The sequence below is a fragment of the Tenrec ecaudatus genome, chromosome 8 (genome assembly GCF_050624435.1).
Source record: "Tenrec ecaudatus isolate mTenEca1 chromosome 8, mTenEca1.hap1, whole genome shotgun sequence".
Taxonomy (NCBI): Eukaryota; Metazoa; Chordata; class Mammalia; order Afrosoricida; family Tenrecidae; genus Tenrec; species Tenrec ecaudatus.
In genome coordinates this window covers 46,978,560-47,005,294 of record NC_134537.1, presented here as the reverse complement: position 1 = coordinate 47,005,294, position 26,735 = coordinate 46,978,560, and the positions used below count along the sequence as shown (strand labels likewise).

Below are 26,735 nucleotides of genomic sequence, written 5' to 3'. Positions count from 1 at the left end.
GGAGGCTGGGGGACCAAGGGTTATATCTACTTTGGGGGCGTGATTACAGGTAACCACGCGTCACAGGAAGGGGCAGTACAATAGGCAGACACATCATATGAAGGGGCTGTATGATGGGCATAAGTGTGACAGGAAGGGGATGAGCTAGGGCTGGAAGGGGGAGGGACTAGGAGTATACATGTGATAAGAAGGGCGGACCCTAGATTCATGATGGCCTAACCTTGGTCATCCTTGGGTGGGCTTGACCTCTCTGGGGTCTACTACAAGGAAACAGTCAACTACTATCCTCATGAGAAGGGAGTGGGCCCTACTTATTGTGGGATAAACAGTGTCTGCTTGTTCTGGATAGATGGCTGATAACCCTTAGGGAGAATAACCCCTAACCTACTTCTGTTGACCTCCAAGTGTATAGCCATTTGTCACATGTAGCAAGTAGCTAAGTTTGGCATATATTTGGGAATGACAACTTGGGCTACGAAGACTGCAGAACTCAAGTGGCAGTACATATCACTTCCTACCATGTTCTGTTCTGTCTACTCACTCCCGGAGAACCCCAAGAATTCACACCTAAAATTTTGAGCAGCCCGGTCCTCTGTGAAGGACTAGGCCAGAGAAAGGGAGCTCTAACTCACTGTCATAGAATGGACTGAGATTCATGTGACACCCGATGTGTTGCAAAGAACACTAGTTTTCTTAATTGTGATCTTTACAAAAGCAAATCTCCAGGCCTTTCTCCTGTGATACCTCTGGGTGGGTTCACACACCAACATTTAGTGGTAGAGTCTAGAGTGTTAGAGCCAAAACCCTTTTTGCCACTCAGAGGCCTTTGGGAGCTATAAGGAGGGGCTTTCTCGCACTGCTTGTTGTAGCTTACTGTCCATTCCCAGAAAGAAGACAACCCAGATTGCAGACAAATTCAAAAGTTTTATTTCCTGCGCAGCCTTCTTGAGAGGAGACTGAGAGGCCCCTAGTCTAATTTTTCAAAGGTTTTTATGCTATTGCAACATGCAGGTTTGCAAGCAAACAGAGTACAGAAGTGGGGTATTGCGGTTAGCCATTCTTAGTTGAACAATGACTACTTTTAGTTGAACAGTAACTGCTCTGGTCATTCTCATAAGCCTTCTGAACATACATTTCCTTCGGTACATTCCGTTGTACTACGTCTGTACAGCCTACCTCCCCAATATCAGCTAGTTCATTGACAGTTCATAATGGCTTCTGTCAGCTCAAAATGGCTTCACTCTCGTCAGGCCTGTTTAAGCTTTTCCTAGAGCTACTACATGCTCACCTTCCTTTTGTTGTGGCCCCATCTCCTCAGATTGTGAGCCCCTAATGAGAGAGACCGACGGCCCCTTTCTTTTGAAATACCTTTCCCCACATCTAGCTCTGTAGCTAGACCAGAGGAAGGGCTCACACATGGTTCCTGGAGGTGTGAATGAGTGAGTGACTAAAGGGTGACCATCTGTCCTAGTTTGCCCTGGGATCGAGGGTAAAGGACTTTCAGAGTGAACATTGGGGTGGTCCTGGGCAATCTGGGGCATTGGGTCATTCTAAATGAATGAATGATTCTTACTTCTTGGTAGCTGGGCTTCTTGTCCATTATGGGCTCTCTGTTGGTTGGGTGGCTTCTCTACTGGAAGCTGAGAGCTGGCTGTTTGGAGCTGAGTCCTGCACCACCCCACACTCTAGCCTTGATTCATGGTCCTTATGCTTGACTTGCCATCTCTTGTGGCCTGGTAGACACCCTGGACTAGTGGTCCCTGAATCAAAGCCTTGAAGTCAAGTTTGTGGGAAGGAGCACTCGTCTCAGCACAAACGCATGAATCTCTATGGCCCCAAGTACTGGCTGATACACATGTGCTTTCTGATGACCAATCACCACTTCTAGTGTGGAACCCTCACCTGTGGTGAGGGAGGGCCAGTTCCATGCCTGGCCAATACCACCCATTTGTCCATGGAGGCTTGCATGCTGTTACGGTGCTCAGTGGGTTTCCGTGGACTTTCCAGACTAAGACAGATTGAAGAGAAAACCCTGGTGGCCTGCCTGTAAAATAATCAGCCTGTGACTTCCCTCCAGCTCGCGTGCTTTGATTGGACTGATCGGCAATGGATCCTGGAGATGGTGCAGGACCAGGCAGCTTTTCATTCGGTTGTACGCGGGGTCCCCATGGGTCAGGATGGACTTATTGGCAGTAAGCAAGGAGAAAAGCCACTAAAGAGCAGACAATATTTATTGAGTAATTAAATTAAATCAGCCATAGAATTTTCCAAGCATGTTTTTTTGCAAATATTCTGAGTTACTTGGCAGAGACAAAGTTAATTCTCATTTTGACCAGGCCCTTCCTCCAGTCCTGCTCGAGGACCCAAGATTCTTAAGGGAAACTTGCAAATCCATTCTCCCGTGTGGTGGAAATCTTCTAGGGGCCTGCTGGATTCCGGGGGTTGAGGGTGAAGTGACTCTTCAGAGGTTTCCAGCACTTGTGGTAGTTCTCATCGATACAATTGACAATCTTGAGCCCCCACTTGGTGACAGCCATACTTAGGGAGGACTCGAACATAAATGCCTGTAGGACATGGAGGTGGGTGGGGAAGAAGTGTGAGATGGTCTATAAAACATAGTTGATCTGATGTCAAGAGGAGAGGGGTAGGCACAGTCTTTGAGGAAGGTGAACAGGTCCCAGCCCTGGGTCATGTCTCTAGTGCTGCCACTGGCAAGCTGGTGAGAACTTGTACAAGATCTTTAATGGCTCAGAGCCTCAGGCTTTATTCTGCCAAGTGGAATTGGGTGCCAGCTCACATTGTCCTCACAGCTTCATGAAGCAAAGCTGACTAGAAGGGCAGAGGGGGGAGGGTTCTGAGCGTATTCCTCATGTCCTTATGAAGCGGCATGCTCCTCCCACCTTTGCAGAAGAGGCAACTAAGACTCAGAGCTAGGAGATGATCTGTCTGTTGGGAACCCTGGTGGTGCAGTGGTTAAGCATTCGGCTGCTAAAGGAAAGATGGGAGGTTGGCACCCACCAGATGTTCCGTGAGAGGATGATGTGGCAGTTTGCCTCTGTCAAGATTACAGCCTGGGAAACCTTAGAGGACAGTTCTGCTCTGTCCTGTCGGGTGACTATGAGCCAGGATTGACTTGGTGGTAATGGGTCCAAGGAGAAGGGAGCAAGAAGGCTCAGACTAAAGGTAACAACAACTCAAGTCTCCATCAACAGATGAATAAACAATACAAGGAAATATTATCCATCTATAAAAGGAAATGAAATTCTAGCACCTCCTATGATGTGGATGGGGCTTGAAAACATAATGGTGAGTGAATTGGGTCAGACATGAGAGGACAAACATCATATGATCCCACTTATACGAAATATCTGGAACCCGCAAAATCACAGAGGCAGGCAGGAGATCAGAGGTCCCTAGGGGCTGCAGGGAGCAAAGAAAAGAGCTCTGCTTCGTGGGGTCAGAATGTCTGTCTGGGAAGATGATGACATTTTGGAAATAGATGGTGCTGATAGGTGCACAAAGTGGCGAATGTCATTAACGCCAGTGAAAACCTCACTTAAAAATGGCTGAAAGGACCAATTTTATTATGTCTTTTACCACAATAAAATCAAACAGAAGTGGCAGAGCTGGGCTATGAGGCCACCTTCCCAGGCTCTGACTTCCTCCAAGAGACAGCTGGGGAAGGAACAGGAGGCAGAGAAAGGAGAGGGAGGAGGCGGAATGTGTGAGGTACTATCAAAAAGTCCTGTCAGGAAAACAACAACATGTTTTTGAGAATGAGGGAGGTCAGAGCAAAGACCCAAAGCCCATCTATAGACAATGGGACATCCCCCCACAGAGGGGTCACAGGGAAGGGATGAGTCAACCAGGGTGCAGTAAAGTACTGATGAAACACACAATATTCCTCTGGTTCCTTGAGGCTGCCTCACCCCCTACTGTCATGACCCCCGTACGTACTGCCTCTCACGTTGGGCTAGACCAGAGCAGATACACAGGTACAGATAAGAAATAAGAGACCACAAGGGAATCCAGGGACAGGAGTGGGAGTAGCGATTCCAGAAGGGCAGGGCGAAGGTAGGATGATCGACACATAATCACCACCACTCCCTCCAGGAAGATGAACAACAGAAACCATGGGGGAAGGGGGACAGCAGTTGGTGTGAGATATGAAAATAGTAATAATTTATCAAGGGGTCACCAGATGTGGGAGGGAAAAAAGAGGAGCTGATACCAAGGGCTCAATAGAAAGTAAATGTCTAGAAAAGAATGATGGCAACACATGCACAAATATGCTTGATATAATCAATGTATGGATTGTTATAAGAGTTGTAAGAGTGCCCAATACAATTATGTTTTTTTTTTTAAATCCTATGTTTTATCCCCCTCTGATCCCCCTTCCCCCAAAAATAAAAGTCCTGTCGGAGGTCGAGATGGGGCTCGGTGGTGGACAGTGCCGCTGTGGAGAAGAAGGACCATGCCAACATTCTGCGTTCTATGCACACAGGCCAGCTGCGCCATAGGCTGATTTCCCAAGCTCTTGTGGCTTTCAAAACAAGCAAAACACACATTCTTGCCTATTCTCCTTCTTGGAATTTTAAAATAAATAAACAGAGATGGCCTAAGACCATGGGGGTGCTCATCCCTGCCAGTCTCCCCACAGCTGGAGGTCGGGAGCGGGGGGAGAGGGGAGAACCTTTTAAAGCTCTATCCAGAATGAAGGGTCCTCATCGCGCCCGTGATCATGATCGTCTCTGGAGGCCTGCAGCTGAGCCGGGCCGATAGCAGGAGAGCAAGTAAATGACTCTGAACCAGAAGATGGATCAAATACACGGAGGGACCTAAGTCATGTACAGAGATCCCCCACCTTTCCAAAGTCCACTTTACTCCACTTCCCTTTTGACCAAGATCCACGTTAATATCTGGTTTTTGCTTTCAAAAGAAATCTGACAGCTGCTGATCATAAGGTCAGTGGTTTGAACCCACGAGTCATTCTGCAGCCTTTGAAAGATTTAAAGATTTAGAGAAAAGGAAGAAGAAATAAATCCAGAAAGACTTTTATGCCACCACGACTTTGAGCGGTGCCTGTGAAGATTTTGCATCGGTGTTATTTTAGGGTTTATGGGTTATTGGTACACACCAGGCACCACACGGGAGAAAGACCAGGTTTTCTACCCCCTTCAAGACCTACCAGTGTCAGAAACTCTCAGGGGGCAGTTCTGCGCTGTCCTAACGGGTCACTAGAAGTCAGAATGGACTCGATAACCATGAGTCTGGTTTGGTTTGGTTTCTGGTGTGTATGCACGACTCCATTTTGGTTACCTAGGAACACTGTAATTCAGGGAAACCTGCATTTGGAAAAGGTGCAGGAGGCCGGAAGTTGAGTCAAGGTGCAATGGCACACCCTCCCCCACCAGGTAGTCCTTGCTCCCTGGCTCTCCAGGAGGCCCACCTCCTCCTCCCCTTCTCTTCTCACTACGCAGGAGAGAGCCCTATCCCCCTAGTGCTCCAGACTCCTCATGAAAACAGCCCTCCCTGGACCTCTCCACTGCAGAACACCCCTCTCTGGGACACTGCCTATCGAATGCCACTTTGGGGCACCCAGTGCTCTCCAGTGGCTCCTCGGGGTGGCTAGTGCATCCCCAGGAGGATAGCAGAGGCTGGAATGAACTGAGACGGTGGAAGCTGCATCTTAGAGGGATGTAGGGGTTGGGCAGGAATTCCTACAGAAGCCAAGTGTGTCAAGGTCAAGCAGATAAGATGCTTTGCACTACTCCTTCCAGGGACTCCAGCCCCCGGGCCCCCCCCACCCAGGTGTACTGAAAGCTACCTGCCTCAGCTAGAAGAAGAGATAATGGTCATTTGCAAGTGAGGCATGCAGTCAGCCAGGTCTGAGCTAGGGTTGTGGATTTTACAGTTAGGTAGCAACGGGGGCATCTGTTTAAAAATATCAAGCAAATCTGCATACAATTTAGAATAAAATGACTCCTTGTGGTCTTAAAAAAATCTACCTCCAAGAACGCAGAAATCAAGTACGGCAGTCAACTGCAATTGTATTCCGCCTCAATGTTTACGGCCTGACACAGGAGGAATACCAAACAGGGATTTAAATCCCATCAGTTTCATCCATGGCAAAGCAAAGGACAAGGAGAAAGCAGATGAGCACTGCTGTCCACAAGCCCTGACTCCAAAGAGGCAAAGGCTTCCTGACCCTCCCTGGCTCTGAAGGTGCCATCCTGCCTTCCTGCGCGACTGTGGCCCCTAAGGGTTGCTTCAAAAAGCAGAAGACTCCATCCGAGACAGACGGTGTACACAAAGCTGCATACAGATGAGGGCAGGCACTCCGGATCGTCTGCAGAACATCACCTTACATTTGCATAGCGTTCCAATTGCAGTACGTGAGGCTCTTAACACACAGGCATCTGCTCGTTTGAATGGTCGTCAGGATGGGGGAAATGAAGCCCAGAGAAGGCAAGTGACTTGTCTAAGGACACACATGCACTAGGAGCTTGGATTTGAATGCTGGTTTGGCTTGAAAGATCAGGGCTCTTTCTGCCACAGCACGCCAGCAGTCTCATTAGTGTACACTCAAGGGGCTTACGCATCCTCGCGTGTGGACAGACCCACAGATCCACACACTCTCTTCTCCGGGTTCTTCCTCTGTGACTGGAGAAATGCGCCCAGAGGCCATCCAGAGCTTGGTATGTAACTTGCTTACCATGGTGCCGTCGGCAATCCTCTCGGGGACCAGCTTGCTCTTGCTCGCCTTCTCAAAGCAGTCGGCATCAGGCCCATGGGGGGTCATGGCGCTGTGCAGGCTGCCTCCTCCTGGCAAGAAGCCATTTTCCTTTGCCTCATAACGGCCTTTAATGAGTCCCATGAATTCACTCATGCAGTTCCCTGGGAAGGATCAAGTAATAATAAGTTTTATAATTTGAGACAAGACACAGAAAACATCAAAAGGCACGCAAACATTATTTCTACAGGATGCTAAGAGGGCAGGCAAGTCTAGTAACATTTACAGGATTCATAAGGGACAACTAGCCAATGGGATGCAGTCAAGTTCACTCTGACTTGTGGTAACGCCTGTGGTTTAGAAAGTTTTCAACAGCTGATTTCTGAGAAGTAGATCACTAGGTCTTTCTTCTGAGGTGCCTGTGGGGAGGACCGAACCTCGGCTGTTCAGCTAGTAGCTGAATTCATTAACTACACCACTCAGGGACACGGAGTAAAGGGTACAGATCCTCAAAATGATCACCACAGAGTGGAGGTCTTGGTAGGCAAAGCTTTGCTCCGTGCCCAGGTGGGTTATCAGAGGTCTTGCATGCCAGTAGCTGGGAGAAATTAGACTGGGTCTTAAGAAACTTTTGGCCCAGACAAGAATGTGAATAATAATGAGAATGCAAATTATACCAAAGAGTGGATGCCTTTCTGCCATCTAAGCTGACAGACCCATGTCAAAGTTCTCTTCTCTCCCAGGTCCAAGCCCCTTCTCAATAGTCTCATTTTTGTGTTGTCACCAAGAGCCCTAATTCAAACTCACTGCCATCGAGTTGATGCTAACACATAGCGTGACCCTAGGTGGAGCTCTGCTATGACCCTTCAAGCTGGCAGCTGGAGCCCACGCAGAGGCACTGCCGAAGGAAGGCCTGGCGATCCACTTCCGTTCAGATTGGAGCCATGGCCTCCCCTTACTATGTGCTTGTATGTGTTTTACCTCATTCACCACGTTAGATTTGCGTAACGTTCATTTGTATTTTTAGGATTGCTCAGTCCATGAAGGTCAAGGTGGATGACCCCTCGGAGACAGTGACAGCAGTGGTGGTTCCCTGAGGGTACGGAGGAGGGAGGGGGGGATGGAGGGTGGTAAAGGGGAGCAGACAGCATCGATGACTGACTAATCCCACCCGATGGGATTGAAGAACAGAATCGTATGCGAATGGATAAATTAGAATGTGTGAGATATGTCAATAAAAACCATTATCTATACATATGATTATAGACAAGAAAACATGAAGGAGTGGTTGAACACTTGAATACATGGTGTTGTCTATGAGTTAGATTTGGTTTTGGTTTATTGGCGTCACCTAGTCTGGAGAGCTGAAGTGGGGTGTGGGTGTTGATAGAGAAGTGATGTAATCGAAAGAGCCCCAGACTTGGAGCCCGTTATCCAATGATTTGTATGCGAAGCTCTTGATCTCTGTGAAGAGTCTACAAACGCCCTCTCATTGCCCCTGAGCTGATTGTGACTCACCAGGAGCCTGTGGGGCAGAGAAGAACACCCCTCTCCCCCCCCCCACCCGCTTTAAAGGGGAAAGCAGGTGGGCACAGCTTGCCCCTGCAGGGCATCTGGTAAGTTCAAAGTATCCACCTTTTGCAGCTGAGCACTTACCCACTGTTCCCCCAGGGGTCCTTATAAATTCTCTACATTACAACAATTCTATCTTCTGTATTTAAATCTGCTACCATCTTACTCTTTCATTCTTAACATTTTCTCTTAGATTTACTCCTTTCGTTTTGTTTTCATTGACACTCTCACCGCAGAAACCCATATACTTAAAATGGGAAGAGAGCTCTCCTTGTACTCAATTCAGAAGTATTTTCTCAATAAGTCCTGACAGAGTATCTCCTAAGCGGTGCCTGCATACCTCCTGTGAATGAAAGCTCTCTACAAAGCAACCTATCATATTATCGAATACCTCTGAGTGTTAAAAGCTCTTTCTTCTTTTTTAAAAATCATTTTATTGGGGGCTCGTACAACTCTTATCACAACCCATCCATCCATCCATTGTGTCAAGCACTTTTGTTGCCATCATCATTCTCAAAATATTACTTTCTACTTGAACCCTTGGTATCAGCTCCTCATTTTCCCCCTCCTTCCCCGCTCCCCCCCAAAAGCTCTTTCTTATATTAAACGGAGATTTATCTTCACATAAGTATGTTTGTCCTAGTTATATTTTTTGGAGTCACACAAAATTTGTGAATAATCACTATACCCCCACCACGCTAGTCTTTTACTCCTATTAGAATAAAGCAAAACTTAAAGAGCAGCGTTTTGCCACTCATCCTTTGTTCCTTCCTTCCTACTTCCTTCTCTCATCTGTCCATCCACCCATCAATGTATCTAACCACCCATCCACCCATCCACCCATCCACCCATCCATCCATCCATCCACCCATCCATCCATCCATCCATCCATCCATCCATCCATCCACCCATCCTTTCATTACCTACTCTAGTCACCAGCCCACCAACTATTCTGACAATTACACACTGTGTTGGCACTCCAATACAGAGCTAAGTAAGAAATAGCCCTTCCTGGAGAGTCTATCTCATGAGAATGCTAAGAGTACAAACCAGGGTCCCGGTAGGGAGATATGGCATTGGCAACCTTTGCAAAGTCAAATAGCTGACATGATGCATGCTTGTCCTGCCTTGTAGGTAAAGTATAACTAAATGTCAAAGTAATTCTGCAATTGACTAGGCAGGCACACTGACCCTGCTCATAAACCAAAAAGATGCTCCAGACTCCTACAAAGACAAGAAGGGCAGAGAAGGGTGAGGTCCAGCTCATAGCCCTACTGTTTCTTTAAGAGCAGTTCAACTCATGACTTCACTGTGCTGCCCGGCTCCTCACTCTGTTTACATATCCCCAGGGTCACCTTCATGGCTTAATTTTAAGAAGAGAGCAGAGCAGAATTCAACTCTGATCTACATATGAATTTAGGCAGCAAGGAGTTTGGTGATGATATTTCTACATCATTTTCAATATTTCAAAGGACAGTAGGAGGGTAGACCTTGCCTTTCTGATTAACACTGGATCCACTTCATGACTGAAGTGCATTGAGATAACTGAAGGGAGATATTTTTCAGAAATGATTTCCCACTTCTATAAAGCCACATCAAAGTATAGAGATTTTGGTTATTGCTAAAGCAATATTTTTAATATCTCTGGTACAACTAATTTCCAACTGGGGATTCTGTGGATTTTTCCAACTGACTCTGTGCAGCTATACCTATCTGAGTTCTATCCTGGAGTCCGATTTACTTGAGAGTCATTAAAAAATGTGTAGCAAGCATTTCACAAGACTACTTTAGGCAGCCTGAGCCACAAATAAAATTTAAGGATTCTGTCAAGAGCCTTTTGCTTAGTATAGTATCAAACTTGTTCAAACCGGCCCCTTTAAAAAAAAATTAGGGCTAGCAGCTGTACGTTCAGGGCCTGCTGGGCTCAAGAGTGACTTATGAAGGTGAAAAATGAACTGCTTCTCTTTGGAATTCTTTACTCACCCCCAAATGGGAGGTGGTTCAGTTCCCCATGGCCAGTGCTCTTTTCCCTCGCTCCCAGACACTCACTTGGAGAATCGAATATTTGTTGAGTCTCTAATCTGTGCTCCACTCCACTCTGTGGAACAATGTGGTGGGAACAGAGTATGTCTGTGGGCACACTTGATACTTGCTCTCATGAAGAGATCACTGAAGACATGGGTACTATAGCAGAGTGTGGTAATGAAACCAGATGGCACTTCGCTCACTGTCAGAAAGGATTGCGTCTACAGCCATCTAAGTGAGATGTCGGCTAAGTCCACACAGAAGAAGCACACCAGCCTATGTGATCCAAGGATTGTAAACAATAAAATCCAAGACTAAAGGAGAGAACCCTATTAGAGCTTTAATTCTCAGTACTCGGTTTGCAGAAAGCTATGGATGACAGTGGAAGACCAGAATCCATTTGCAGAATCCCCATGTGGGTTAAGCCTCTGGTGAATCCCTCCCCCACCCCCCATGGTAGTTACATAATCTGATCAGGGACCAGGAACACGAATAGCCTTGCTATCAGATCGAGACCATTGGAAAGTGAACTAATGCCGATGCAGTTAGGTTATCATTTAATACTTTATCATTTGTAATCCCTTTTGACTCATTTGAAATTTGTCCTGGTTTTTATTATTTTCTACTTTCTTAATGATTGAGGTTTTTCTCTGTTTTACTTTGTTATTGTTGTTGGGAATTTTCGGGGGGGTTTTTTTTGTGTGTGTATGTTCTCCTGTATATGAAATCTAGGATAGGTAAATCAGTAACTGGATTAATAGTTGCTTAGGGTTTTGGCAGGGGAGGTTTGGGGGAACTGGGGAGCTAATAATCGTGAGTATAAGAATGAAGAAAATGTTCTAAAATGGATAATGATGCTTCTTGCACCACTTTTTCCCCTTCTCATATTCATTGTTAGTTACCCATTTCCCATCCCCCATCCTCCCCTGCCACCCCCTAGGCAACGATCAATCCAGTTACTGTCTGTTGGATTTCATGTATTGTACAGAAAATCATACAAAACATAACTCTTCTAATATGTTTAAACCATTGAGTCATATGATATATAAATTATATAGCAAAACAACTGTTTTTAAAAAAAAGAACATATACCTGGAACCTACCTTGATCCCTCTACCTAGATGGATGAGGAAGTAAACCTCAGGCCAGTGCTTCCCAATAAGCTGGGTATAGACATCCTCCATCAGATTCTGTTAGCTTGTTTGTCTTGCTAATGCAGATTCTTAGTGAGTTAATTAGTTTATTGTGCCAACCTGGCCAATAAACACATGTGGGGTTAATTGAAGGGCAGAGGGATAAATGGCTCCGTGAGCCTTGCTTTTCTAGTTCTCGGGCCTCTTGCTTTGTGATGGTCACACTAGGATGTAGCTGCCTTAGCAGTTCCCTGCTTCAGCTTGCAAGGCTTACTTCCTGCAACACATGCCTAAGGAGAAGCCACATGGACCTACTCCCGATGCAGCCCTGGGTGCTGGAGCAGCCGTGTGGAGATCCCTGCCAGCACTGAGATGGTTACACATTCACTGACATGGCTTTCCTCCTGCAGTAGGCGTCATTGTGTGTGTTTTGTGCGATGGAAGAGGACTTTGTGGATTGGTGTTGGACATATGGGTTAATGTTGGACTTGTGGGCTTAGGCAGCACTGGGTAGGGATATTTTCTTGATGCACACTTAACCTTTATATAAAACTCTCTCTTATAAATGAATTTCTGTGGATTTTTTTTTCTAAAGTACCCAGACTAACACACTTAGATACTACTCCCAAGCCACCTAATTAAATTCTCTCCAGACAGGTCTTGAAAAATATGCTTAAAAAAATAAAATCAACATTATTCTAGGTGGTGGTTAGAATTGACTCAATGGCAGTGGGTTGGGTTTAATTTTGGAATGTTTTCAAAGTATGGTCCCCAGAACAGTAACATGCACACCACTTGGGAATGGGTCAAAAATACAAATTCTTAGGCCCCACCCTAGACCTATGGAGCCAGAGAAGGCAGCCAGGGATCTGTGCCTTCATAAGGACTCCGGGGGACTGCTCCATGCTAAAAATTGAGAAGCACTATCTCAAGGTCACAAAACATACTAAATTGTCAAGGACTAGCATTTGAGGTGCAGGCTATAAGCCAGAGCAAGTCCCTCTGGGTGACAACAGGTCCTTGAAGGGAGTGACTTCCAGGAAAGAACAGTGAGGCTGGGCCTGACACTCTTGAGGAAGGACAGAGCTACAATTCTGACTCTAGTCACAAAGCATCTGATATCTTTGTAATGTCGTAATTGTTTCCTTTTCTCTACTACAGTGGTGTCATGTAGGAAAAAAAGAAAAGTGTTGTCACTGGACCATGAAGTGGTCCTGAGGACTTTAGTTCCCTGCCCTCTGCAAATACCACAATCACCTATGTAGTGCACTGGGCCACACGGTTGATACCTGGCACCCAGAAGCTGGCGCATACAAACATGAGAGGAGAGGTTCTGTAATTAAGGAAAACCGCTGTCTTCAAGTCTAATCTGATTTATAACAGCCCTGTAAGGCAGAGTAGAATTGCTCCTTAGTGTTTTTGAGACTGTAAAATCTGTTAAGTCCAGGAGCAGACTAGAAGTTTCTGTTGAAATGAACTTCAGAATTTTCTAGAGCTCTATGTACAAGTACTGTGGTAGGCATGCCAACTGGTGGTCATGAGTTTCAGCTCTGGCGCCAGACCACGGCAGCTACATCCTGCCCTCTTACTTTCCCTGAGCAGTACAAGTGGCTCAGCACTTGGCTTATTTGCCAAAAGGTTGATTGTTCAAATACACTCAGATGCAGCTGAGAAGAAAGGCTATTGGGCACCCGGTGGAGCATAGCTCTCCTCTGAAGACATGGAATTGCCATCAATCTGAATCAGCCCAACACCAACGGGTATTGGTAACCAACTCTGAGGCCATGGACATGCTAGTTAATTCCTCTTGTCTCAGTTTTCAACCCTGACAATATAGGTGGAATGACAATGCCATTTATCTGTTTCAGCCGTCATAAAGATGAAAGATTAACAAGGTAATATAAAATGATCAATAACTGTTAGCTGGTGGTGGTGGTGGTGGTGATAATAATAAGGTGTCCTAGTGGCACTGTCAGGTAAGTGGTGGGTCACTAACCACAAGGTTGGTGGCTCAAATCCACGAGCAGCTGTGCAGGAAAAAGATGAAACTCTCTGCTCCCGGGAAGACTTACAGCCCTGGGAGCCCTGCGAATTGGAATTGACTCCTGAGCAGTGGGGTTGGGGTTTTGCTCTAGGCAACAAAGGCAGCAAATGCCCGAATAGCGTCCAATCCCTAGTGCAGACTGCAGTCAGTTTAGCCCCACCAGAATAATTGGAGAAGGCACATCTCATTAGCTCTCCAGCCAGACTTAGATAACGAGCTTTCCCCAAACAGCAGACTAATTAACTAACAACATCTCTAGCATTGCCACGCCCTCCCCCAGAAGGAGCAGATTAAAAACAGAAAGAAATCTCCATGTCCAGGAAGGTCCCACTTGCCAGCCTCTCTTTGGGGCCCCAGAAGCCAGGCTCCTTCTCAGACTCAATACATTCCGGATGCCGTGTGGCAGCCGTGCCTTGGCCCAGTTAGTGTCTGAGCTGCAGCGCCAGAACCCAGCAGGTCGGATCCTGAACTCAAGGCAGAAATGCCCCGGGCCTGTTGTCTCCGTGAGCACAGGCCACAGGCTACTTCCTTCAAGATTCCCCTCTGCTGGCTGTGCTTTCCAGGCGCGGCTCGGTGACAGAGACTCACTGTGATAATAAGGAGGCCTGAAGGTCTTATCAGCGACCCCCCAGCGAGGTGGGAAGATGACAAAATCAGCGATGGCCACTCCCGGGCGGGAAGACTTGGCAGTCAACACGGTGAAAATGGATGGGTCCTGTGAGGGCGCAAGGAGAGGATGAGAATGGGATACACACAAGGGAGGGGGCTGGGCAATGCCACACAAGTCACCCGCCAGGAAGGTGCTTCCAGGGGACGCCCTAATTTCTGATCATAGCACAGAGGCCAGCCTAAGGAGTCTGGACTTGCCACCGTGGTGCCATGACCACCCTCCTGCCTTTCCTCTCTTGCTGGGCTAGAAGCAAAATGAATTAACACTTGCTAAGAGGATTCCTAGCAGCTTTTCGCCCTGCTGAGATCAAATCTCAAGCAACTTAAAACCCTGGGGCCTGGTACTCAGTGGTCCTGCCTTCCAGGACAGGATGACCAGGGCAGAGAAAGAGGGAGCAGCGTGCTCTTGGCAGAGAGCGCTTCCTAGGAAGGTAGAAATAGATATAAGCTGACATCGAGTTCCCACGTAGATGGAGAATGAGCCTCCTGTGGGGGAAACAGAGATTCCAGATGGCTGCGTTGGGCTGGGAGGTCTGAGAGCTGTTTCCCTGCTTTCTTACCCTTGTTTGACTCACGAATCTAAAATATATCACAAATTTCATTCGTTTTGCGGATAGTAGTATTGATGGGAATAGGTTGGGGGACAACATTCTGATTTTCAGAGAACTTTTGATTCCATCACAGTTGGAGTCTAGTTGGAAAAGAATGGAGCTTCAGTTTAATTGAAATAAAAAGTCATGTTAAGTTCCACATGCCAACTTAGGACATAGCAACAACAGCAAACAACCACTGAGCTCTGCTTCCTGTCTCCTTTGACTTGAGAGGGGTTGAAGGTGGGGTGCAGGAAGCTGGAGGAGGGACAGCAACCAGTCCCCGCCAAATGCCAGGACCCACTAGCTTTTCAAACAGAGATCTCAGGCGTTGAAGACTCAAACTCCCCACCAGGGAGTTGATTCTATAGGACAGGGTAGACCGAACTGCCCCTGTGGGTGTCTGGGGCTGTAACTCTTGATGGGAGTGGAAAGCCTCATCTTTCTCTCATGGAGAAGCTGGTGGTTTGGAACTGCTGACTTGAAGGTTAGCAGCCTCACTTGAAGGTTAGCAGACCAAGCCCACTGTGCCACCGGAAAAGATCACACAAGGCTTCAAGAAAGAGGTGACAATTGAGGTAGATGCTGAAAAATAAACAGGAGAAACGGAAAGGGAATGGAAGGGTGAGGGTGGGGGGAGGAAAGAAAAAATAAAGATGGGAAGGGAAAATAGGAAGAAAGGAAATGAGGGAAGGGGAGGAAGGGAGAGAGGAAAGAAAGGGAGGAAAGAAAATTTAATTCTAGGAAACAGCAGACACCAAAGCGGCCTGAGCTTTTGTTGAGCGGAGGGGTGACTCGAGCCCAGGGTGCCTTGCCCAGGGAGAAGGGCAAGAGGAGGTACTGGCACGTGAGCTCGAGGCCAGATGGCGAAGAGCATGAAACACCATGCTCCAAAGCTCAGGCTTAATCCTCAACGCTGGCGGGGCTGCCCAGGCTTTCTGATGCAGCGGTAGAATGAGCAGATTTGAATTTTGAAAGAATAACTTCAGCAGCAGGACAAGGAGAGGGGCCTTGTATAAATTCAGATTCAAAAACTAACCCTTCTTACTGCCAAAGCTAACGCTTCCTCATCTGTTGCAGGCAATGATCAGAAACGATGAACGAAAAGGCAGTGGGGCTCAAATAGAGTTCCACCAGTGGCCCAGGATCCTTGTGCTTTTTCCCCTTTGGCTTTCTAAACAGTTGCTGCTCTTCAACAAAGGTAGTTTGGTTCCCCGCGAGACAAGTTGAAGGGGCTCAGAGTAATCTATTTGTCTCTGGTTCTCTGGCATCTGCTCTAATTACCCCTCCAGTTTGTGAGATAAGTTCACAGATGAGAAGCCAAGCTGCACAAGGCCCTTTCCCCCAGGATCTCAGAATCAAGAAGGTGGGGGACCTGGGGGGCCTATGCGTAGCCCAGGGACCTATTTGGGCGGGGCCCCTTAATTGAGTGAAACATCTGACCAAGTTCGGGCTCTCGAATGTCTTTGGTTTAAATGTAAGCTCTGAGTGGCTTAAAAAGAAAATTGGCTGCTCCATCACAGCTCAATAGAGCTAGGGTGGAGGCACCAAGGTGAGTTGAGTGGCCTCTCGATATTTGGGAGAAGTCAGGCCAGCGTCTTTCCAAATCTGTACATTTGCCTTCCTCCTCCTGTATCCTTGGCATTAGCAGGTGGCTTTCTTTTGGAGGAAAGTTTCCACAACGAAACCAAATTTCTGCCGTCTGTGTGTGTTACTGTGAGTAGACTTTGGTGAGAACCAAGTTGAGTTCAAGGTGAGTGTCGAGGGTCTGGTCTGGCCTGGCTCCCTCCGTAGCTGTCTAACGGAGTCCTTCATCAAAGCCTTGCTGCCAACGAGTCCTATGCCGGCCAGCTCACGACGAGCCTCCCCGGGTGACGCAGGAAATACTAAATGTAAGAATGGCAAAGCCCATGCCCCCCAAAGGTGACCCAATCCCCAGGGGTCTCGAAAGGGTCCCGACTTACTGCATGGTCAAAGGCCACTGCGTTGATCACCATGAAGTTCTCCAGGTTGTACTTGTAGGGCGTGTAGTTCCCGTGCCAGGCCACCACGTTGAACGGGGAGACATCCTGATGACAAAACGCAGGAGAGGAGTACAGAACTTTAGTGCTTTGTAGCTGTGGCCCTCAGTATGGATTCATCATCGCGCTTGCGTTCGATTAGTTGAGCCTTCTCCCCTCATAAATTCATGATTCCATCCCTACAGAGAAGTAGAGCACCGAACCATTCCGTGGTGGCGTCATGCCTCCAGCTCCTCTACGGGGCCCTCACTTAGCCCTCCGTGTCCAGTTCAGCAGCCGTCGCTGGTTTCTGGTCACATGTGCAGTGGTAGCCACAGGGCACAGCGCAGCACATTCCTCAAGCAGTGCCTTTTCAACACTTTGAACACAACTGTGAGAACCTGTGCATTCTCCAATCACCCGGGCCCCCTTCCGCGCTTCCTGGCGCAGAGAGCCGGAGCTGGGGCGCTCCTCCAGGCAACTGTAGCCCAGAGGAGCTTCCCCCACACAGGGTCTGGGTTGATGAGCACAAGGGAGTGGGGAAGGTTTCTGAGGGACAGTGAGACTTCAGAGCAACCAGAAGGCGAAGCTTCTTGGCCCTGCTCTTGGGTGGGGGAAGACTGGTGCTCTGTTCAGAAAGGCCGGATCCACGGCAGCTCGAAGTCTGTCTTAAAAGAGACTCCTACTCAGAAGGGTCTAACGACTCACAGAAGTATGATTGGGTTAAGTGAGCGGACAGGAGATGGTGAGATTATCAAAGCCTAGCAATGGCGGAATGATGTTACCACTCCAATACCTAAAGGATAAGAGAGGACCTGTTAACACAGGACCCTAGTAAGAGCTAGAACCATAGAGAAAGAGGTTGCTCAGTGGTTGCTAGCACTTATTTAATAACCAGCTTGTGGTGGTGGTGGTGGTGGTGGTGGTGGAGGTGGTGGTGATGGTGGTGGAGGTGGTGCTGGTGGTGGTGGTGGTGGTGGTGGTGGTGGTGGAGGTGGTGGTGGTGGTGGTGGTGGTGGAGGTGGAGGTGGTGGTGGTGGTGGTGGTGGAGGTGGTGGTGGTGGTGGTGGTGGTGGAGGTGGTGGTGGTGGTGGAGGTGGAGGTGGTGGTGGTGGTGGAGGTGGTGGTGGTGGTGGTGGTGGAGGTGGAGGTGGTGGTGGTGGTGGAGGTGGAGGTGGTGGTGGTGGTGGTGGAGGTGGTGGTGGTGGTGGTGGTGGTGGTGGAGGTGGTGGTGGTGGTGGTGGTGGAGGTGGTGGTGGTGGAGGTGGTGGTGGTGGTGGAGGTGGTGGTGATGGTGGTGGTGGTGTGATGTGTAATGTTTGCAATTTAAGGGCATAACTATTCTCAACATGGTTGATCTTAAGTTTCCAGTGGGACATCACTGAACACAGAGTTGGGAAGAGATGTAGACGTGAGCTCTTTGGGATCCAGCACATCACAGGGACTCCCTAATGGGAATGGAGGTCACGCAGCCACTTCCAGAAATACAATCCCTCTGAGGGTAGAAGCAGAAAGGAATGCTTCATCTTGCCTTTCCTTCCTCTCTTCAATTGCCTGGGGGCGCTGCTCATTGATTGAACCCACTTGAAGCCAGCTGGCTAGGGAGCCTATGATATAATTCATATAGGTCAACCTCCCAGGGCCAAGAGCTGGGCAGAGAAGGGAGAATGGATCAGCGGGGACTCACACAGAGAATAAGCAGCAGACGGTCTACTTTGAAAGTGGAAATCCAAGAAGCTGCTGGCTGGTGTCAAGTACTTTCTGACTCCTAGCGAGCCTGTAGGGCAAAGGACAACTGCCCCGTGGGGGTTCCTGGGGGCAGCTCACCAGGCCCTTTCTCCCTCAGAGCAGCTGGTGGGTCCAAGCTGCTGAGCGCTCAGTTAGGAGAGAAGTGTTTAAGCATCAAACTGCCAGGCCTCCTTTCTAGGACGTGGGTCTCCGTGAAGGGATGGGCAGAATTGTCTAGGCAAACATGCTTAAAGGACCTGTCCATTTCCCCCCACATCCTCAGAGGTTTCATTGTTCACAGTCCCCGTCTCGTGTATGGATTCCCAGTACCTACGAGCCTGCATTTTAAATGGGAATTTCGGAGGCAAGTGGTTCCCACGGACTTCAAAATGAGACTGGGAAGGTGGCAGTGTAAGTGTGTGTGCCTCTCCGGAGGCACGTGTAAGTGCTAAATTAGTTGACCTCTGCTGATTGCTGCCCTCCTCTCTAGATGCTGCCCAAGGAAGAGGACATGCTTGGTAAATAAGAGCAATAAGAACAAATAAATAATGATAATGTTATATTTTGCAAAGATTTATATTTTAATAAAGATTATTTTTATGACATTATTTTATTCTAGTGCATTATATATCCCCAGCGACTTGGAAGGAGAAAGATGAGGCTTTCTATTCCCTTAAAGAGTTATTAGTCAAAGGAAAATTTAAAAAGTTATTAGTCTTGGGAACCCACGGGGGTAACGAGTCAGATCGACAGTGTTGTTATGAGTTAGAATCAACTCGACAGCAGTGGAGTATTTATATATCAATTATTATATATATTATATATATGATATGAAAACAAACAGTATATTAAGAAAAACTATAGGAGAAAGACTATACTCCTTTTTATTTGATGGTATGCATTTTTATATGTGATGGTATGAATCAAGCAACACTAATTAACTTTGTTCTACTTGTTTTGTATCCACCATTGCTTGTACTTCAACTGTGGTGGTTGGTCATTGGAAGAAATAACTCATGGCTGATCTGTTGGTTAAATCATTTCCCCTTTCAGAACCTGATAGGAGGTGGTTTTCCATACAGCTCTGGGAAGCTCCATTCGCGAGGATGTCCATGGGTTGGGGAGTGGAAAGAACTCTGAAGTCAGACAGAGAGGGGTTTGAATACTGACTCTGTCACTCATGGTGCCCCTGGGTAAACGACTGACCACCACTTGGTCTGTTTTCGTGACTACAAACAAAGCATAGCAAACCAAAGACACTCACTGCCATCGAGTCGACTCCAACTTAGGGAGGCCCTAGGGGACAGAGTAGAATTGAGCCTGCTGTCTTTCAAGAGAGTCAGTCTTTACAGGAGCAGACAGTCTCATCCTTCTCCTTCGAAGATGCAGTCAGACACGTGAGCTGCTGTGCTGCCAGGACTCCGAAGGCACGAGTGCCCGTGGGTGAGGTCGAATGGAAAGTACCACACACTGTCCTTGGTATTCCCTCCCTTGTCTGCAGACCCTCCTACTTTACCTGTTTGGCAGCAAACAGCTTGCCCTGGTATTTATTAATGACAGTGTAACCACCTGGCACGTGGCGATCTTCAAACCAGGCAACGGGTATCAAGAAATCACGAGGATTTGCCAAGCCGTTGGCACCTAGAACAGAATGACCCCAAAGTCTTTCAGACACCGTGAAACGCACAGAGAGATGCCCGCCCTCCCCCTCCCCCTCTCCCCTCCCCCCATGCACAGAGGGCATGCTTTCATGTCAAACATCCCTTCATCAATTTGCTTTCATTGTTCAAAGGCTTCGTTGGATTCTCAGCTTGAGGGAGGCAAGGAATTTAGAGACCTGGAGGGGGGGGGCAAGGAGGGGGGTCTCAACAATCCACAATCATCATCCTCACCTCCTGCTGTTGTCGAGTGAGGGGGCTTGCGAAGTGCTCACAGGCACTATCTCCTCACTAGAGGCCAGGGAACAGAGGAGAGGAGGAGACTGGGAAAGAGGAGGAGAGGGGAGCTGATAGCATGCCAGGGGCTCCTGGCATAGCTCCCTTCCTAGGGAATCCAGACGACTGTGGAGATCATCTCGTGCCTTTGATCTTGGGAAGGGAGAGTTCTACACTGCTGCCCTAGGCAGACCTCTGCTCCTCAGGCAGAACTTGGGAGCTGCTCTTGAGCCTGACAAATCTGAGACTTCTATTCCTGAAGAAAGGATGCAGGATGTGCCTGTTACCTCTGCTTAGGAGCCAGTGTTCCCTCTAGAGGAACAAAAGAAATCAAGAGACCAAAAATGAAAAACATACGTGCCAAAACATAATTTAATTCTGAGAGGAGAGACCGGGGAGTGTTTTATCATTTTCAGACTCCTGGGGGAAAAAAAAAAAGAAGCCCCCAGCTTTTTAGTGAATTATAACTTTTCCAGAGGGTACATGTGCCATGGATCCCTGGGGGCTAGGCGGACTGTAAACCAACAGGAAGCCAGACCTAAGCCCGAAGAGTGGGTGGTGAGCAGGATGACATACGCCCACCAGGGCTCCAGCTGCCTCTCTGCTGCCTCCCACCTTCCTCTGCCTATTTGGATCCCCTCCAGGTGAGTGACCAGAAGGCATGTCCTGGCCTGTCCTTGTGTCCGCTCTAAAAAGCTGTTGACAAAGGAGGGAGGTGTGGCCACCACTACCTTCAAGAAACATGTCGAAGATGAAACCGAGGGCCCATTTTTCCAGCCGTCCCTTTCGTCCCAAGAGATGTCTGTAGAGCAGCCCCTCCTACCCCTTCACTTCTCTCCTGCACCTCTGGCCTCCAGCTTGCCAGAAGCGTGGGAGGGGCCTGGGCCTGGGCTCGCAGCTCAGAAAGCTGTGCTCTGCCCCCAGGTCTGTGGCTGCTCTCTCCTTCATAGCCCTGGGTGTGCACCGTTGTGCTGGTTGAGTGTGTGGACTTCTGTGGCGCGTATTCAGTAAGAATGTGATGTTTCTAGGCTATGCGCTTTCCTCCGTCTGTCCCCATCTCTCCATAGGAATATAGCTCCGGACACCTCCTAGTTTCCCCATTTTATTATTTATACACAACCCATTATTAGCTTAGGAAGCTTATTCCCACTTGCAGGCTTTTGCTTAAGCTGTTCCTTTTCCGACTTACTTCTCCTCAGCTTTTCGTTACAAGTAAGATCAATGCCATTTTTTGGTCTCTAATGGTACCCGTGGTGGCCCCGGCCCGCCCGCCACACCTTGAACTTGTACACCCTCTGCAGCCCACGTTGTACGAGCAGAAAGCGGCTCCAGCCTTGCTCTTCACTGCTGCATGTGCTGCTCTACAGAGGCATCTCTAACGGGTTGGCCTGGGTTGCTTTCTGTAACGCATTCCTTTTATGAGAAGAGACTTGTGTGACCCTCAGCACAGGGGGGCCGAGCCTCGCTGACGGATGGACACTCAGAGGGGTTAATGAGTGGAGGCTTTAGTTCATGAGTTGGTCAGCTATGATACATGAAGCCTCATCCGATTAGAGGACTAGACAAGAAAGCCTGGGGAGCAGATTTCTGAAATACCAAATGACATTTGTTCAGAGAAGAAGTTCCCTTGAGAGGAAAGTGGAAATTTGAGTTCGCGAGAGGGGGAGGCTGTTTAACTTCCACCTGTGTCCCGCGTCTCAGTCAAGGCTTCGAGAATTATAGTAAAGTTTACCAATGGGTCCCAGGTCGGGCAACTCGAAGTGGACGCCGTAGACTTCCAGGACGTAACCTCTGGTCTCCTCAAAGACATCTATGCTGAATCTCATTCCTCTCTGGAAAGAGATATAAACACACCGCGAAATCAGACCTGTGGTTGTCAAGGAGCTTCCCCAGAGCCACTTCCAGCCCCACAGGGACGAGTAACTTGCAGGCAAGCACTTAAAGATGAGTTAGAAGGGAAGGCTCAACTCCCCGCCCTATCTAGGACCCAAGCTACTTCTAGGCTAACCTGTCATTTGGCCTGGTTTGGACACATTATGAAGAACTCACCTTCACAGCCTCCCTCATCCCATCTCCATGGAAACAACCTAATCCAGACAGTAGATGAGTATTTGAGAAAGTGAATCCACCATGCTCTGCGCTTGAGTGCTTGCTATCTTAAAACAGAGCCGACACCTAAGCCTGCTACCCCTCCCCACCTGGAGACTTCTGTGAAAGTCAGCCCCCTTCCTCACTGCCAGGCATGGCAGAGACTGAGCAGCTGCAACATCGGACTGCTTTGGTCTCACTAACTCCCAGCAGGGAGAGGTAGGGAGAGGCAGGGAGAAGGGGCTCCGCACCCACCTGAAGGACGCAGATTTCACTGGGCTCCACCAGCATCTTGCCAAACTCGGTGTAAATGAGAAGTGTCCCTTTCTGGGGAACTGACACAAAAGACGGGGCAGTGGTGAGCAAGGCTTTTTGTGTGAGGACCATTTTCCAGAGTCAAGGCTTTAAGGCTCGAGCTAATCATGGTCTTTGCATTCCACATGGCAAGAGCTTTACTGAGTCGCGTGCAATTTCCAGATTGTATTTTCTGACAATTGGGGTGAAAGGTCTAGACTCGCATGGAGGAAAAAAGAAAAACCGGCCTCCTTTTGTTGGCTTCTATGGACACGATCCCCTGGATCGACGACAAAGGGGCGCAGACGGAGGATGGCATACCACTCGTTCCCGGTGGCTCCAGGGGGAGGCGGGCCTTCCTATGGCTAAGGTCGACATACAAACACTGAAACCACCAACTAGAATGGGCAGAGCAGAGCCATCTCTGACAGACGACTGCACGTTTCTGAAACGGAACTCACTGCCATTGCGTGGCTGCTGGCTGGGAGCGACCCTGCAAGATCGGGCAGAACGGCCCCAGTGAGTTTCCAAGACTAACTCTTTGAGGAACAGAAAGGCTCATCTCGTCCCCACTACTGCATGTTAGATGGTCTTAGAAAACTGCACATTTAAAGGGCTTAAGTGGAGAGCAAATGCTTTGAGAATGATTGGGGCAGGGACTGTGCGGATGTGCCTTATACAATTGATGTATGTATATGTATGGATTGTGATAAGAGTTGTATGAGCCCCTAATAAAATGTAAAAAAAGAAAAGAGAGAAAAAAAGAAAATGATTAGGGCAAAGAATGTACAGATGTGCCTTGTACAATTGATGTGTGTATATGTATGGATTGTGATAAGAGTTGTATGAGCCCCTAATAAAATGTAAAAAAAGAAAAGAGAGAAAAAAAAAGAAAATGATTAGGGCAAAGAATGTACAGATGTGCTTTATACAATTGATGTATGTATATGTATGGATAGTGATAAGAGTTGTATGAGCCCCTAATAAAATGTAAAAAAATATGGAAACACACACACACAAAGAAAACTGCACATTGAAATTACAGATGTCAGTGAATTACAGATAGCGGGAATCTGTCTTTTCTTGGGTGGTTTTGAAGACAGAGAGATGCTTTTCATACATCTGTGCCATTGCAGCATTAATCTCCATTTCTTCTCAACTACCCATATGTCCCCATCAAGCAGGCCCAGCTGAGACGGGCCAAGACAGAGACCCAGCCAATCCAGCTCGTGCTCTGAGGCGCACAACGTTTGCTTCTGGCCTTCGGCGCTCAGGTGAGCGATCGCAGTAAGTGAAACCAGGCAGACCGGAAGGTGAGGGCAACGAATGGGCACACGAGAAAGAAAGAACGCGGCTGGCGACGCAGGATCAATGAACTGTGAAGGGTCTGCAATCTGCAGAACTCACCGATCAAGAAGTCCCCATCGGAATTGTAAAAACACCTGAAAGATAAAAAGGGTGAGTTCAGAGATGTCCACTTTTTTTTTTGCTTGATTGTATGAGTTTTATTCTTTTCTTTTTTTTCTCCTTTTTTAACATTTTATTAGGGGCTCAGACAACTCTTATCACAATCTATACATATACATACATCAATTGTATAAAGCACATCCATACATTCCCTGCCCCAATCATTCTCAAAGCATTTGCTCTCCACTTAAGCCCTTTGCATCAGGTCCTCTTTTTTTTCCCCCTCCCTCCCTGCTTCCCCTCCCTCATGAGCCCTTGGTAATTTATACATTGTTATTTTGTCATATCTTGCCCTATCCAGAGTCCACTTTTAACACGATCTAGACAAAGCAGCTTCCGCCACGGTGTCTTGTTAGTGCTGGCTGAGAAATGGGAGGCGCACAGACTCTGTCCTCATGGAGTTTAGAGCAAGTGTCGTCATCAGCTGTCGTGGCACTGTGAAGGACAAGTTCAGGGACGGAAAGAATAGGGGTCTGACGGAAGCCACAGAGTCAGCAAAGACGTGTGATACATAACTGAAGTCATCCGCAGTTGGGGCGAGGGCACATTGCCGGCAGGGCAGAGAGAACACCACTTGCAAGTGCTCATAGACAAGAGCCACCTGGCAGAGGGATGGCAGAGGTGAGGCTGAGCCTCAGGTAGCTCTCTGGTGCCTTGTCACAGAGCTGGGGGCTGGGCCCTGAGTCATTGTACATTTTTGCCAAATGTTTGGATAAAGGCCCTCAATCCAGCATCTGCCAGCCAGTCAGTCTGACTCTTAGCGACCCTAGAGTAGAACCGCTCCTGTGGGTTTCTGAGATTGTAACTCTTTACGGGAGTAGAAAGCCTCGTTTTTCTCCCACGGAGCAACTAGTGGTTTCAAAGTACCGACCTTGCAGTTAGCAGCCCAATGTGTAATCCACCACGCTACCGGGGGCCCTGGGATGAAAGCCCAGTGCCCCCACTGATCAACTCTGGAAGTACCAGCGCTTGGGTGGTTTCTCAGAGTTACCTCTGGCTTTCTGAATCTCAGTTTTAAAAATCTGTGCCTGGTCCCACTTTCCCTGTGGAGATATAAACATGCAAATATGTATAGGAGGATGGGGAAATAGATCTATGTGTCTATATTTATAGGTCAAGTATTAAGGTGGCGGAAGGACCTTGGGCCTCTACTCAAACACTCCGTCAATGCATGAATACCTTCTTTTATTAAATTGGAACTCTATGATGCTCACTCTCCCGACACAATGGCTGGAGCCAAAGTGGGTGAACAAGTAAATGTGGTGAAGAAAGCTGATGGTGCCCGGCTATCAAAAGAGATAGTGACTGGGATCTTAAAGGCTTGAAGATAAACAAGCGGCCATCTAGCTCAGAAGCAACAAAGTCCACATGGAAGAACACACCAGCCTGTGTGATCGAGTGGTCCCAAAGGGATCAGTTACCAGGCATCAAAGAACAAAAAATCATATCATTGACTGCACACCTCCATGATAGGATCGCTGAAGACAAATGGGTGCATAAGCAAATGTGGTGAAGAAAGCTGATGGTGCCCGGCTATCAAAAGAGATAGTGTCTGGGGTCTTAAAGGCTTGAAGGTGAACAAGCGGCCATCTAGCTCAGAAGCAAATAAGCCCACATGGAAGAAGCACACCGGCCAGTGCGATCACGAGGTGCCCAAGGGACCAGGTATAAGGCATCATGCAAAAAAAAGATATAAGTGTGTGTATGTATGTGTATATATGTATGTGTATGTATGTATATATATATCATATTAAATGAAGGGGGAAGTGCAGAGTGGAGACCCAAGGCCCAAGTGTCGACCAATGGAGATCCCCTCATAGAGGCGTTTAGGAGAGGAGATGGGTTAATTAGGGTGTGAGGTAGTATCGATGAAGAACACAGCTTTCCCCCAGATCCTGGATGCTTCCTCCCCCCAACTACCATGATCCGAATTCTACCTTGCAGGGCTGGATAGGACAGAGGCTGTACACTGGTGCATATGAGGGTTGGAGGTACAGGGAATCCAGGGTGGATGATACCTTCAGGACCAAGGGTGTGAGGGACGATGCTGGGAGAGTGGAGGGTGAGTGGGTTGGAAAGGGGGAACTGATTACAAGGATCCACATGTGACCTCTTCCCTGGGAGAGGGACAGCAGAGAAGGGGGGAAGGGAGACTCCGGATAGGGCAAGATATGACAAAATAACGATGTATAAATTACCAAGGGCATATGAGGGAGGGGGGAATGGGGAGGGAGGGAAAAAAAAAAAGAGGACCTGATGCAAGGGGCTTAGGTGGAGAGCAAATGCCTTGAGAGTGGTTGGGGCAGGGAATGTATGGATGTGCTTTATACAATTGATGTATGTATATGTATGGATTGTGGTAAGAGTTGTATGAGTCCCTAATAAAATGTAAAAGAAGAAAAGAGAAAAAAATGATTAGGGCAAAGACTGTACAGATGTGCTTTATACAATTGATGTA

General features: G+C 47.9%; 1 protein-coding gene across 1 annotated transcript in view; it reads right to left on the bottom strand.

Moving 5' to 3' along the window:
* Positions 1 to 2,258: 2,258 nt before the first annotated feature.
* HGD (homogentisate 1,2-dioxygenase) overlaps positions 2,259 to 26,735 on the bottom strand; it is a 62,075-nt gene continuing 37,598 nt past the window's right edge. The window contains exons 7-14 of the mRNA XM_075557171.1: positions 24,218 to 24,252; positions 22,772 to 22,851; positions 22,161 to 22,260; positions 20,011 to 20,135; positions 16,731 to 16,835; positions 14,096 to 14,222; positions 6,716 to 6,897; positions 2,259 to 2,564 (exon numbers count right to left, since the gene is read on the bottom strand). Coding sequence (XP_075413286.1) covers positions 2,418 to 2,564; positions 6,716 to 6,897; positions 14,096 to 14,222; positions 16,731 to 16,835; positions 20,011 to 20,135; positions 22,161 to 22,260; positions 22,772 to 22,851; positions 24,218 to 24,252 — 901 coding nt within the window. The 3' untranslated portion in view covers positions 2,259 to 2,417. The remainder of the gene's footprint in view (positions 2,565 to 6,715; positions 6,898 to 14,095; positions 14,223 to 16,730; positions 16,836 to 20,010; positions 20,136 to 22,160; positions 22,261 to 22,771; positions 22,852 to 24,217; positions 24,253 to 26,735) is intronic.